This window comes from Phasianus colchicus, chromosome 1 (assembly GCF_987193195.1).
Source record: "Phasianus colchicus chromosome 1, bPhaCol1.hap1.1, whole genome shotgun sequence".
In the NCBI taxonomy this organism is placed as follows: domain Eukaryota; kingdom Metazoa; phylum Chordata; class Aves; order Galliformes; family Phasianidae; genus Phasianus; species Phasianus colchicus.
The window spans coordinates 10,098,017-10,113,255 of record NC_143436.1 but is presented as its reverse complement, the minus strand read 5'-3'; the positions used below and the strand labels follow the sequence as shown (position 1 = coordinate 10,113,255).

The 15,239-nt window shown below is 43.4% G+C and overlaps 1 protein-coding gene and 1 long non-coding RNA gene across 3 annotated transcripts; both read right to left on the bottom strand.

The window, feature by feature from the left end:
• Nucleotides 1-234: 234 nt before the first annotated feature.
• On the bottom strand, nt 235-2,037 carry LOC149919390 (uncharacterized). The gene is made up of 2 exons (XM_090134397.1): nt 1,727-2,037; nt 235-1,276 (listed from the first exon to the last, which is right to left on the bottom strand). The coding sequence occupies exons 1-2, from the start codon at nt 2,000-2,002 to the stop codon at nt 524-526; spliced, it is 1,029 nt and encodes a 342-aa protein (XP_089990523.1). The 5' UTR covers nt 2,003-2,037; the 3' UTR covers nt 235-523.
• Nucleotides 2,038-8,235: 6,198 nt separating this feature from the next.
• LOC149919389 (uncharacterized) lies at nt 8,236-13,115 on the bottom strand. 2 transcript variants are annotated; one of them, XR_016463561.1, is made up of 4 exons: nt 12,830-13,115; nt 12,019-12,249; nt 9,417-9,516; nt 8,236-8,810 (listed from the first exon to the last, which is right to left on the bottom strand). It is a non-coding gene; the product is annotated as an uncharacterized LOC149919389 (long non-coding RNA). The 2 variants fall into 2 exon arrangements; XR_016463560.1 differs by lacking the exon at nt 8,236-8,810 and having other exon boundaries at nt 8,832-9,516.
• Between the last annotated feature and the right edge of the window lie 2,124 nt (nt 13,116-15,239).

Here is a 15,239-nt window from a genome sequence, read left to right as displayed (position 1 = left end):
AGGAGAAACAAACTAATTTACTAAATATAGTATCGGAATGCAAGATAACACACTATAATACAATATAATTAAATCTGAAGCTAATAAATCAAATGTAATGAGAGAGAGAATGTCCGAAAGGTGGATAGGCCTCACCACAACGCGGAGAGCTGAGGTGAGATGTGCAGTCCAGTTGAGCAGCAGGGAGAAAAAGGGAGGAGAGCCGACGAAGAGCAGGCTAAGAAGAGCGCATCAGGTGACCTTGCAGGGAGTTGTATCTCGAGACTCTCTGTGACCGCAAAGTCCCCTGGGGAATGTAGTTCTTCTTCTCTTCCAGGCAGGTACCCAGAGCTTGAGCACCAACAGTTAAACTCCCACTGCCCCACATGATGTTATAATGTGGAATACCGAAAACCAAAAATCACAAAACCATGACATTCCACCCCTTATTCTACATCACTACATCATGCTTAACATACACAAACAAAATATAATTACCAAACACTAAACACATGCACACACAAACCTGTATATATACATGGAATTACTGACTGCACTCCCCCAACATCAAATTCCCTTGTGGTACACATTGAACATCCCCGTTTTTCTGCATCACCCACCAAGTGGACCCAGGTCCCTGGGCAAAAACAGTTCCACGAAGAGGTTTGCCCTTCCCAGAAGCTGGAAAGACCCAAACCTCTTTTCCCAGCATGTTCTTTACATGTACTACAGGGACCTTATCTCCCTTGACAGTATGTAGGGAGCTAGCAGGACCATCACGATTGATAGATCCTCTAGTATTGACCAACCAGGTGGCTTCTGCCAAATGCTTCTCCCAGTGCTTAAATGTTCCGCCACCTATTGCTTTCAACATGGTTTTTAACAACCCATTGTAGCGTTCAATTTTACCAGAGGCTGGTGCATGATAGGGGATATGATAAATCCACCCAATGCCATGATCCTTGGCCCAAGTATTTACAAGAGAATTTTTGAAATGAGTCCCATTATCTGACTCAATTCTTTCTGGGGTGCCATGTCGCCACAGGACTTGTTTCTCAAGACCCAGTATGGTGTTTCGGGCGGTGGCATGGGGTACTGCATATGTTTCAAGCCACTCAGTGGTTGCCTCTACCATAGTAAGTACATAACGCTTACCACTGCGAGATCGTGGCAAGGTGATATAATCAACCTGCCATGCCTCCCCATATTTATACTTTTGCCATCGCTGTTCCTCCCAGAGAGGTTTCATCCTCTTGGCTTGTTTAATTGTGGCGCATGTGTCACAGTCATGGATAACCTGTGAAATAGCATCCATAGTTAAGTCCACCCCTCGGTCTCTAGCCCACTTGTATGTTGCATCTCTTCCTTGATGACCCGAGGTCTCATGGGCCCACCGAGCTAGAAATAATTCACCCTTGTTCTGCCAATCCAGGTCTACTTGAGCCACCTCAATTTTGGCAGCTCGATCTACCTGGTGGTTATTTTGCTGTTCTTCAGTAGCCCGACTCTTGGGCACATGAGCATCTACATGGCGCACCTTTACAACAATATTCTTTATTCGGGCAGCAATGTCTTTTCACAGTTCAGCAGCCCAAATGGGTTTACCCCTTCTTTGCCAGTTGTTCTGTTCCCACTGCTGTAACCACCCCCATAAAGCATTTGCCACCATCCATGAGTCAGTGTAAAGATAAAGCATTGGCCACCTCTCCCGTTCAGCAACATCTAAGGCCAGTTGGACAGCCTTTACCTCTGCAAATTGGCTTGATTCTCCTTTCCCTTCGGTGGCCTCTGCAACTTGTCGTGTGGGGCTCCACACAGCAGCTTTCCATCTGCGATGTTTCCCCACAATACGACACGATCCATCAGTGAACAGGGCATGTGTCTTTTCATTTTCTGGTAGTTCATTGTATGGTGGGGCCTCTTTAGCACGTGATACCTCTTCTGCTGGTGGTGTTCCAAACTTTTTGCCTTCAGGCCAATCCATGATCACCTCTAGGATCCCTGGACGGCTGAGGTTCCCCATCCGAGCTCGCTGCGTATTCAACACAATCCACTTACTCCAAGTGGCATCAGTAGCATGATGGGTGGAAGAAACCTTTCCCTTGAACATCCAGTTCAGCACTGGCAGTCGAGGTGCCAGAAGGAGCTGTGTTTCAGTACCAACTACTTCAGAAGCAGCCCGAACCCCCATGACAAAGTTTCATATAATGCCTGATCTTTAACACAACATGTAAATGTTTTCAGACTTGTCCCACTCAGCAGAAATAGTTTGTGGATTGCAGGACCCTACAAGGCAGAATGGGGCAGTGTGCTTGTGCTTTTGAGTCCTTTTGGACTTTACATCTCTCCATGGATGTTTTTCATTACAGAGAAGTGCAGAGAATAATAGGTTGCTGAGACTCCTATCCAGCCTGGCTATGAATGCTTCCAGGGAGGGAGCATTCACAAGCAATCTACGCTGTAGTAGGCGTGGCGAGGAGACGGTGTGTGACGGGGTCAGGTTCCCTATGCTCAGGGCTTGCCAGGTGCTGTCCCACGATAGGGCAGGGGTGTAGACAAAGCGGGACAAGAATATTTAAGTGCCTGCTACATTTTAATAAATGCCATTTTGCTTCACCTATACTTGGGGTCTGTGTGAGCATTTGGCCCCGACCTGGTATGGGGTCGGTTTCGCTGGCAAAGCAGCATCTTATGGGGTGGAAAACGAATGTTGCAGAGAGAGCGGCAACAAGTGGTGACCCCGACGTGATCTGCCCTGTGAGTAGTAGCTGCCCGGCGTGCCTGTAAGGCGGTGGAACCTGTGAGGTGGCGGCAGGTCGCCTACGGAAGACACACTGCGGTGGAACCTGTGAGGTGGCGGCAGGTCGCGTGTGTAACTAAAATTAAGGTATTTTTACATTTCTGTAAAAGTTATTGCGGTAAGACCGTTCCTTCTAAGAAGGAGATCGCGGCCGTGTTATCGCGGCTAGAAAAGGAGGGTGAGCTGGACTCCCCTCAACACGTGCTCGATTCAAATCGGTGGGACTCACTTACTTCGGCGCTGTGCCAGAGCGCCATGTCCGACCAAAAAGCCTCAGAGCTTAAAACGTGGGGCTTGATACTTGAGGCTCTTAAAGCGGCAAAGGCAGAAGGAGGGTTCGGGGAGGACCGGAGCGTGACGGGGGCTGCCGGGAGCGGGTCTTTGCTTTCTTATAGATCCAGCGAGGCAAAGATGGCGCCGACGGCGGAGAACGGAGGCGGAGAGACGGAGAAGAAGGAGTCGCCGAGTCAGTCATGTGAGCCGACAGCCCCGCCCCCACCTTACCCTGCCCCGTCTTTATGCCCTTCTTTGGACAAAACGTCTCAGCCAGAACCGCCCCTTGAAGAACGCGATAGGGCGGTGGGCGGAGCGGGGCGGGGGAGCCCGCGGCCGGGGGGGAGCCCGCGGCCGGGGGGGGGCCTGGTTACTGACTGGGCTAAAGTTAAAGAGAAAGCGAAAGAAAAGGGCGTAGCGAATCCAGCTGCGTTTATAGTTAGCCCTGCAAACACAGGCGCTTTCTCTATCGCATCGGGTTATTGCGGAATCCGATTGGCCCTCTACATGGCCTACAGGGGCGGCACAGATGATAGCGGGAGTGGGAGGAACAACGCCCACCCGGAGGTCCGCCCAGATGGTTGAGATTATCGTAATCAGCAGGGATGGTTCCCTGGAAAGGCCTGTTCTGCTTACCCCGTTAGTGGCGCAGGTGCCAGGAACCCTCTTGGGGAGGAACTTTCTGCGGAGTGTGGCAGCAGGCATAACAATTTATAGTGAGGGCCACGATCTGCCAATTGTCAGAGCAGTATGCGATCCCACTGCGCTGGAGACAGGAAGTGCGACCTGTCTGGGTGGATCAGTGGCCCTTACCGACAGAAAAGCTTGTAGCGCTTCACGCATTAGTACAGCAAGAGCTTCGCTTAGGTCATATAGAACCCTCTCTTAGTCAATGGAACACTCCTGTATTTGTGATAAAGAAGCGGTCAGGATCCTATCGCTTGCTGCACGACTTGCGCGCAGTTAACGCTCAGTTAGTGCCTTTTGGTGTAGTTCAGCAGGGTGCGCCCGTACTATCCGCCGTGCCTGCAGGCTGGGGGGTTGTTGTTATCGATTTGAAGGATTGCTTTTTCTCCATACCCCTGGCTGAGCAAGACAGGGAGGCTTTTGCCTTTACGGTTCCTGTCCGTAATAACCAAGGCCCGGCTCGTCGGTATCACTGGCGAGTGCTCCCACAAGGGATGGCGTGCTCTCCCACGATCTGTCAGATAGTGATTGACAGAGTTCTGAGTCCGGTCCGACAGTCTCCTAGGCAGTTCCTCCTGCTGCACTATATGGATGATCTACTGCTATCATCCCCGACCCCATCGGGGCTCCAGTCATTAGAAGCCCAAGTGGTGACGCTCCTGACATCAGCCGGCTTCACTATTTCTGCTGAAAAGATCCAGAGAGGATCGGGGGTCCAGTTTTTAGGATATCGGCTGGGAGACAAAACTGTCCACCCAGTCGGGGTTGACATCAAACCCCGGATACGCACGCTATGGGATGTGCAGAAGCTAGTAGGAGCCCTACAACGGATTCGAGGGGCACTGGGGATCCCTCCTCGCCTCATGCAGCCATTTTATGAGCAGCTTAAGGGCTCGGATCCGAACGAGGCGCGTTCCATCACGCCCGAAATGGCAGAGGCATGGAAGGAAATAACAGAATCCTGTTGTCAATCGGCTCTGTCTCGATATGATCCTGGAAGGGAGCTGGAAGTGGCTGCCTGTAAATGCGAGAGTGGGGCGGCTGCTGTTATAGGCCATGACTTGGGAGCCAAACCGCAACCATTGTGGTGGCATTTTTCCGTTCAGCCCACGCGTGCGTACTCCTCCTGGCTGGAAATATTGGCTAGGCTTCTTCGTAAGTGCCGTCATACGGCTGTCAGAACCTTTGGACAAGAACCTTCTATTATCTATCTCCCTACATCATTTCGTGATTCTTTACCGCTCCCAGAGCCCATCTTGCTTGCTGTGGAAGGGACGTCAGCTTCCCTCACATTTGCGGACTCGCTCCCTATTTTCGAACTGGCGAGACCATTGCAGCTGTCGTTACGGTGCAGGGTGCAAGACTCGCCCGTGGAAGGGCCTACCCTGTTTACCGATGCATCATCATCAACGGGGCAAGGGGCAGTAGTGTGGGAAACAAATGGTCGCTGGGATTCCATAATCTTCACAGATCCGGGCGCCAGCGTTCAGATGCTCGAGGTCAGGGCTGTTGCGATGGCGATTGTTTATTGGCCCTCCCTTCCCTGTAACATAGTCACAGATTCTGCTTTTGCAGCTAAGCTCGCTTTGAAAATGGGCCAAGAAGGCATCCCTAGTACGGAAGCAGCGCTTATCTTAGAAGATGCTTTGTGCACCCGAGTAGAGCCTGTAGCAATTTTACATGTAAGAAGTCATTCGGATGTACCAGGATTCTTTTCAGAGGGCAACGCAGCCGCAGATGCGGCTGCAGGGTCCCGTGTCCTGACGATCCGGAAGGCCAGAGACCTCCACTCCACGCTTCACATAGGCGCCCGGGCACTCGCTCGAGCCTGTGGTATTTCCATTACAGCTGCAAGGGATGTGGTGCAGGCCTGCCCTCATTGTAATTCAGCTCCTGCTATTGGGGCGGGGGTCAACCCCCGCGGCTTAGGGCCGCTGCAAATATGGCAGACGGACTTTACGTGGGAGCCGCGAATGTCACCTCGGTCGTGGTTGGCAGTTACTGTTGACACAGCCTCCACGATGATCGTGGCTACCCAACACGGAAAAGCTAATTCTACCTCGGCCCAGGCCCACTGGGCTGTAGCTATTGCGGTCCTTGGCTTGCCAGTGCAAATTAAAACGGACAACGGCTCATGTTTTACATCACGGTCCACCAAGGATTGGTTAGAGGCCTGGGGAATTCAGCATACTACGGGTATTCCGGGAAACTCACAAGGACAGGCCATTGTTGAAAGAGCCAACCGCCTCCTCAAAGAAAAGATCTATGTTCTTGGGGAGGGGGAGGGATATAACGACAGAATCCCAATAGCAAGACAAGGAGAGATACTGGCCAAAGCTCAGTTTGCCTTAAATCACTATGAAAGAGGGGATGCCAGCAGGGCACCAGTAGAAAAGCACTGGCGACCCAGAATTCTAGAGGAAGGCCCTCTAGTCAAAATAAGAACGGAGGCAGGAATATGGGAGCCAGGATGGAGGATTCTAGTATGGGGTAGAGGGTATGCTGCTGTAAAACATGTCAATACGGGAAGTGTCATGTGGATCCCGGCGAGAAAGGTCAAACCAGATCTGAAGAAAGAGAACAGTAACGAGGGACTCTGAGTTTTGCAGGTATGGCTCCTGTGAACGCCGAAGAAGGAGACAGCCCAGGAACCCCAAAAGAAGGCCGGGAGAAGCGTGGAGGAAACTCAACCGTTGCTGCCAACGAGAAAACGCGTTTCTAACAGGCAAATGCTATGTTTAGTGTGTGTGGTGGTTATTGCTTTATCACAGGGAGCGAGGGAATTCACCTTTTGTCACTGTCAGGGAATTTATGGGTTACTTAGGTAAATAAGACGAGCCAAAACGACTTTTGCTTTAGCTTGCAATCGGCAACCTCACTCTTTTGCACTTGCCTAATGGGCATCCCTCAATACACGTTAGAAGCCTTTGCGAGGTACACTACAAACCATTCCAGCTGCCGTAACAACACCGATCTAGCTAGCCAAACGGCATGTTTGATAAAATCTCTGAACGACCCTGGGGTTGCTGCAGCACAGAGCTTGGCTCAGATAGAACGCCTAGCATGTTGGTCAGTTAAGCAGGCGAATTTAACAACATTAGTATTGAATGCGATGCTAGAGGACACAAACAGCATTCGGCATGCGGTGCTGCAAAACAAAGCAGCCATCTACTTCTTGCTCCTGGCACAGGGGCATGAATGTGAAGACCTAGAAGGAATGTGTTGCTTCAATCTTAGCGACCACAGCGTATCCATCCATAAAGCGCTGAAAGCCCTGCGAGACCATACGGAGAGGATCCAGGTGGACGACGACCCCATCGGAGACTGGTTCAAGAAGACGTTTGGCAACTTCGGGAGTTGGATTGCGAAGATCGTTAAGGGCATAGTATTAGCACTCTTAGTAATTGTGTGTATTGCCGCTATTCTGCCGTGTGTGATTATGTGCTTTCAGAATTGCTTGCTAAGGATTATGTAGTAGCTTATGGACCAATGCATAGAGTATAGAGTATCACAGGTATCGGGAACAATTGTAGCGTTTGCGTTCGCGCTGTTACGGGATATTACTGAGCATAGGGAGGGGGAGATGTAGTAGGCGTGGCGAGGAGACGGTGTGTGACGGGGTCAGGTTCCCTATGCTCAGGGCTTGCCAGGTGCTGTCCCACGATAGGGCAGGGGTGTAGACAAAGCGGGACAAGAATATTTAAGTGCCTGCTACATTTTAATAAACGCCATTTTGCTTCACCTATACTTGGGGTCTGTGTGAGCATTTGGCCCCGACCTGGTATGGGGTCGGTTTCGCTGGCAAAGCAGCATCTTATGGGGTGGAAAACGAATGTTGCAGAGAGAGCGGCAACACTACGCAACCTGCTAGAGTGTCTCACCACCCACACAGAAAAGAATTTCTTCCTAATATCAAGTCTAAATCTACCTTCTTCCAGTTTAAAACCGTTTTCCCTCATCTTGTTGCTACCTGCCATTATAAAATCTCCCTCCCCAGCTTTCCTGTAGGTTCCCTTCAGGTACTGGAAGGCCACAATAATGTCTCCCTGAAGCCTTCTCTTCTCCAGGCTGATGAGCCCCAGCACTCTAAGCCTGTCATCATAGGGAAGGTGTTTTACCCTCTGATCATCTTCATGGCCTCCCTCTGGACCTTACATTCTCAGGTAAAGCATTGTCAAAGATTAGGTCTTCTTTAATCATAAGCTTCACAGGCTGTTAAAATTTCGCTCTTTTTCTCTGAATTATTTTTTCCTCCTTTTTGTTTTTTATTTTTTAATTGAAAGTCCAAGCTCTGTTTTCCATTCAAGTCTACTAGGTACCAAGAAAGTCTTGATGAAATAATATTTTATCTCACAGATGCAACTTACTGTGATTTTTTCAGAGATCATTTATATGTTTCACTAGTACATTTTATATAAAGTTTTTATCTACCATATACAAGAAATGTCATCAATGTTGATCTCTGCAGACATGCAACTGCACAATATTCTGAAAATATGTTTAATGATGGCTATTCATATGGCAGTTCATTATGGTTAACTGCTGTTTTTTAAGTGTGCAGATCTTTCTTTCAGTCCAAAGTGATCCAACTTTACCATCTGAACAGCTGATTACTCCAGAAGTTCATTCTAGGTAGAGGATCTCTGTCACTAAGGATGCCTCATAACCATGAGAAATAGCTGAACCTAGAGCTGACTGTGTAGTCTCCCAAGGGTAGCACTGAGAGATCTCAAAATTTGTAATACATTTTTCATGTACATTTGGTCACAATTAAAACTGAATTTCTGACATTTGTCTTTCCCTTCATGAGACAATCTTTCCACCTCCTGGATTTGCTTTATGGGTCATGATGGTTCTTTGCATTGGCAACAGTGTGAGCTAAACAAACACTCATTTCTTGTATCTCTTCCGATTGGGAATTTCTACTGTAGAGTTGGCTATTTTCCTTCTGCATCAATAGCATCCATATGTTGACTTTTCTTCTGCTCTATTTAATATTTCTGTATTCTGGGATCTTTTCCAATTTTCTATGTAAGACATGGCCTTCTTTAGTCTGCTTCTGTGACTAACACTGTTAAAAAAAACACAGAAATTTTGAAAAAGGGCACTGAAGACCTTGTATGGAAAAAAAAATAAAAATCTGTAGAATAAAAGTATAGCATAGAAAAATCGCAAAATTGAACACAGCTGAAAGGAAAGGGCAGAAAGGAAAACAACTTAGAATCAATGAGAAACAAACATGCAAAATACCATTGCTCTATAGGTTTCTGGACCATTGATTTGTTGGGCCATTGCAATTGCTTGTGTTCTCAGCTTATGTAACAAAACATCAAGTAGCTTCAATGAAATTGAGCATTTTCACATTTGTTTGTTTTGTTGGTTTTTAACTTATTTATTTATTTATGTGTTTGTTTGTTTGTTTGGATAAACACATACTAAAAGGGGAATAAAACAGGATTACTGTTCACAGAACCACAGAATCAGGGAATGAGTGAGGTTGGATGGCACCACTTGGAATCATTTAGTCCAACTTCTCTGCTTCAAGCAGGGTCACCTAGAACACACTGACCAGGATCACATCCAGGCAGGTTTTGAGCATCTCCAGAGAAGGAGACTACAACTACAACTACAACTACAACTACAAACTCTCTGGGCAGCCTGTCCCATACTCAGTCACCCTCACAGTGAAGAAGTTTTTTTCTCATGTGCAGATGGAACTTCCTGTGTTGTAGTTTGAGCCTGTTGCCTCTTGTCCTGCCACACAGTCAAGTAGTAAGCTGTAATAGAAATATGAAAATAAAACAAGAAATTGTGGAATTTTTCACTGAAGTTACATTGTCAAGGAAACAACATAACAACTCTAGTAATTCACATTGTGGGCTACAGTTTGGGAAGAAATCTTTAGCAGGTGGTGATCACATCTTCAGAAAAAACATCTGCATAACTCCCTGAATTGGTTAAGTGACATGTGTATTATATCTGAAGCTTCCAGGATATGATAGACCTGTGATATGGATCAGATGCACATACGCAGTACATTAGACATGGTTTATGTTTGACCAATTTTAACAATTGCAGTGTTGGTTAATGTTGGCAAGTGTGAATGGAGTAGTCAGGCTGAAAATAAATTTGGTATGTAGGGTACGCCAAGAATACAAGGTCTTCTCCAAAAGTAATACTTGCTATTTTATTATGTTGGCCCATGACAGCAGAAGAGGATGTTGGTGGTATGGCACTAGAAGTAGAACCTTTCCACCAGTATTACATTATATTTTGTTGCTATACAACAGGCTGCAGCAGAGGGGCAGTCTGATCAAATGGGAAGAAAAAAGTAAATTCCATGTGGAAAAACTTGCACCCACTGACATTCGTCAAAAATTACTGAATGTTTATTGAGTCTAAACAGTGAATGTGAGCACAGTGAGTTGATGGGTGGTGCATTTCAGCAGTGGAGACAGAGACATGAAAGACAAATTGCATTGTCTTTCATGCAGAGCCATGCAGATTTTTACAATCATGGCATGCAGTCTCTTGTTCATCTCTGGTGAAAATGCATAGTGAGTGGTGGTCACTATGTTAAAAAGTTATGTATGGTAGCTGAGAATTTGCTCTATCAGTGTTACTGTGCCCTTTGTATCACTTGTAGTTTCTGTGGAAATAAATAGGAAACATTACTTTTGGAGCAACCTACACATATATTTTTTTCAGATATATTAAAAATGAATTATTTTCTTCCAAAGCCATCTAATCCGAAACAAAACTTCCTTCTGTTATTTTTTTCCATGTGAAAGAATTTCCTTTTTAAAAAATATATATATATTTGATAGCGTTTGGGATTTGGTTGACCCTCAAAATGTAGTTGGAAAATTCTAGTTTGTTTTCCTATTAGAAAAGAAATAAGAATGCAAATGAAACTTTCAATATCATAAAAAGCTCAATATGAAAATAAATTAAAACTTCTTATAACATTATCCAGGATTCAGAATTGATTTCCACATATTTTAATGTTTGGGGTGCAGGGATTGCTATTTTCTTTTTTTTCTTTCAACATTTGATTTAAAATCTGTTGCTGAATTAAAGGTTCTTTTTTTAATATATACAAGAATAATTAGATGCACCATGAAGCAGCTTAAACTAATTGAAGTGGCCACAAAAACTGTCAATGCAAATGGAGCCATCTGGATGAACAGATAAAAGCTCTGGAGACATTGAAAAGACAGGTGGCATTCAGTTTCTTTCCTTCTCTTCTTCACAGTATGCTTGGAAACCAGGAGAAAGAAAAGTAAAACTCTTCAGGACACTAACACAAAATTTAATTTCAACAAGCCTACAGTATTGGGCAAAATTAAGCACCATGTGGTAATGAAAAAGTAGTAAGAACCTAAACTAACAGAGTAGCAGTGTACAAAATAGAATCAGGCCAAACTGTAAGCTAAATCCTTATAGAGCGTTGATCTTTTTTTAGGGACACTTAAGTTTCAAATTAGACATATGTTCTATCAAAGACTGGATAAATTCCATGTGTTAATTTTCAACATATATTTTTCTATTCTGCATCTGTGAGATTTATGTGTACTTAAAAGTACTGAAAAATCAGAATGCACTGTTTTTATAGCCTTTTTCCGAAATAACTATACAACTCCCTCTTCTTTTATGCATTATATATCATGCCTTCATGCCTATTCATATTGATAGGGATTTTTTTTTTTTTTTTTTTTTTTGCTGTAGTTGGATTGATTTTTGTTTTTTTGTTGTTTTTTTTTTTGTTTGTTTTTCTTTTGGAAGTGGATGATTGACTGTAAACTGATATATTCCTTTGTATAATTTAGCCAAGATCCCTTAAGAAAAAAAAAAAGAAAAAGAAGGTAAATAAAATTAGAGTTGGTAAAGTTGATCATAATTTAAAAAAAACACCTTTTTACTGAAAATGAGCATTTTCTTCACAAGAAAGTACCTGTATTGATGGAAAGTTCTGAGGTGCCATAATCTTGTCTGTATTTCTGACAACTAAAAAATATACTCAAAGGAATAATTAAATAAATTTTAATTTCTTCTTAAGATAGTTTGCTGAAAAATTTATAAAAACAGACAAACTCCATTCCTTACAAAATGTGATTCTCTATTTAAATTAAAAAATAATAATAATTTTTGGCACTTTAAAAAATCTAAAAATCAAATAGGTCTAAAAATAATAAATAGTAGCAACAGGAATTACTTGATAAATCTCAAAAAAATAAATGTTCAGTACTGATACACTTACGGATAATCACTGAGCTCACCTGGAAGAAATCCCTGTTGAGAAAAGCCAGTGTTTTTACAGCTGCTCTTCTTATCCAAAGGTAAGCAGTTCTTTTATTGTCACTTATATGTATTGGAATAACTTTACATTTCAAACAGAATTTGATTGTTTCAAATATACTACCCCACGTGGTTTTTCTCTCAACTTTTTTTTGATGTGTGGAATTTCCTTCCAATTCACCTGGGGACTCTTGCCATTTCAATGAGGAGAACTAAGAGAAAACCAGAAGAGAGATGGTAGTATAGAATCAACATTATTAAACACTCAAACACTTAAAAATCCAATAGGATAGGAAAATCCTCTCAGATATCCATGTTCTTTTGCCTATATATCATATATCTCTTCCAGTAACATTTTGCTAGCAAGCCTATGAAAGAAATAAGCTATTTTTAAGATTTACAAATTGGGCTTTCAGAATAAATATCTGACATCTGAACTATTTCTGCAGATCTGACTTGGTTCACCACCTTTGGTTCTTTGAAATCTGTGATCCAAGAAATCTTAAATATCCACTTTTCTATTATATTAACTTTCATGAAGTTGTCATGTCATAAGTGAGAAACTGCTTTGGTAAACAAGAAAGGAGATCTGGCTACAAAGATAGGGAGAAGGCTGAGATACTAAATGAGTTCTTTTCTTGGTCTTCACTGGCATCCAGGATTCATATTTCTCACATCCCTGAAACTCACATCCTTGAGCCTCTAGGTGGGAACTGGGGGTATAAATCTTCCCCTGCTATAAGGGTAGAGCAAGTCCCAGACCGCCTCTACCAGTCTATGCACAATATGTACCAGTCTATGGGGCCAAATGACATGCATCCCAGGATCCTAAATGTGCTGACTGATGTGGTGCTGAGCCACTCTCCATCATATTTGAAAAGACGTGTTAGTTGGGAAAAGTCCTCAGGGACTGGAAAAGAGGGAAACATCACTCCTCAGAGAAGTACAGGCTAGTGAGTTACACCTCTGTGCCTGGGAAGTTAAGGCACATGAGATATAAGTAGGTGACAACAGAGAGTCAGCAAGGCTTCACGAATGGAAGGTTGTGCCTGACCAATCTGGTGGCCTTCTATGATGTAGTGATGACGTCAGTGGACAAAGGAAAGGCCAGTGTTGTCTACCTGAACTTGCACAAGGCCTTTGACATGGTTCCCCACCACATCCTTATCTGTAAATTGGAGAGATATGTATTTGAAGGGTGGATTATTTGGTGGATAAGGAATTGGTTGGTGAGGTGCTGGAACAGGCTGCCCGGAGAGTTTGCGAATGCTCTGTCCCTGGATGTGTCCAAGGCCAGGTTGGGTGAGGTCCTGGACAATCTGGTCTAGTACCAAGGTCTAGAGGTTGGTGCCCCTGTCTGCGGCAAGTTGGAACTTGATGATCCTTGGGGTTCCTTGGGGTTCCTTCCAACCCAAGCCATTATTTGATTCTGCGATTCTATGAAACTTCAATATTAGGTCATACAGTAGATAAAAAGCACAGTTCTAGGCTGCAAAAAAGAACAAACATCTTCCAGGGGGCTTCTTTTGAGCATAGAGGACTACTAGGCAGTGTAGTTTCCAGCTACAGGAGAGTATATCAATCACATCTTCCTTGATTCATGACTCCCGATAGTAGACGTACTCAGGAAAGTTGGTAAATCTGGAATGTCATGGTGTCATAATACATGTGTGAGATACAGTCCGAGCTGTATGGAACCACAGAGCAGGGTGAAAGGCTGTGAGCTTAAGCAGGGAAGATTTAGTATCTCTTGTGCCTACAAACAACTCCAGCTGCACCAGCATGAGAAATAAAGTTTAACAAAAGAAGACTGTGAAACAGAAGCACAGAGTTAGCTGGGCTCCAATTTACCACTAGAGGGTATCCTTGCTGTTTTGTCCAGCTGATCTCAATCTCACACCAGGCACAGTCTCAGGCAATGAAAAAAAAGAAAAAAAAAGAAAAAAAAGTAGTGAATGAAAATATCCAAGCTTCTGTGAAGCAGCTAAAGCCCTAGATACCATTAAAATAAAGTCTACTGATAGCTGTCCTTACTCAAGCACACAGCCTTCTTTTCTTTTCTGAGCCCATCTGGAATAGGCAGATATTGCGATGTTTGACACTTTCTGGAAATATAGAAGGAAAATGAGATTAATCTTATGATCTTATTGTCATTTTGGCTTTCACAGAAGGAAGATCATCTGCACTTCTTTTAGAGTGCAGAGACCAGGAGTGATTTGGATTTTTGTTTCATCTTCTGCTTTTTCCTTTTCCTTTTCCTTTTCCTTTTCCTTTTCCTTTTCCTTTTCCTTTTCCTTTTCCTTTACCTTTTCCTTTTCCTTTTCCTTTTTCTTTTCCCTTCCCTTTTTTCACTTGACTTCTATTTTTTCTTTATTTCTTTATTTCTTTTTAGTTTGTTTGTTTTGATTATTTGTTATCTTGTACCTATGGCATTTTTTGCTGAATATGCCTTATAATCTTAAACACGATGTATTTCAAATAATTTGTTAATTTTAAGGAACTGTAATACAAACAGTGTATTATAAATGCAAACATAAAAGTATATTATTAGATATGTTTTTGTGTTTAAGGACATAAATTATGTTTCAAAATTAAGAGCAGCAATGGTGTTTTGTAACTTACATAGGTACTTACTGTCTGATTTAGAGAATAAAAGCATTACTTTCTGATTGTAATAGTTTATGTAAATCTTCAGTAGTACACTTCAGAGTTTACATGTAAAATGCAGCTGCTTCATTCTTCTGGCTTAAATTTTCCTATATATTACAGACTTCTGCAGGCACCTTATCTTGACAGCCTCATACAAGTTCTTAAAAAAAACCTGCCATTTCAATGAAGATGGACATAATTTTGATATCAGCAGCTGACCAGAAGTAAAATGCTTTTTTTTTTTTTTTTTTTTTGCTTTGATCTTTAATAACTGTGATGTGTTTTTAAAAAGGCGTTAGTGGAGTGTTGTGCATGGATTTGAATAAGAATGGACAAAAAAAACCTTTAAAAATAATAATCACATTTCTTCGGGGTTAAGAAAGAAAGGGACTTCTGTTCTTCCTAGGTGGTCCTTCTTTAGAAACAGAAGACAAGATTCATTTGTCAAATATAGACATCTAAAAGTTGGACAATTAAAACTGAGCTAGTCCTGCTGAGCTCTTCATGTAGTCAAGAAGATAAATATACACCTTCAGAGGGTGATTCAACTCAT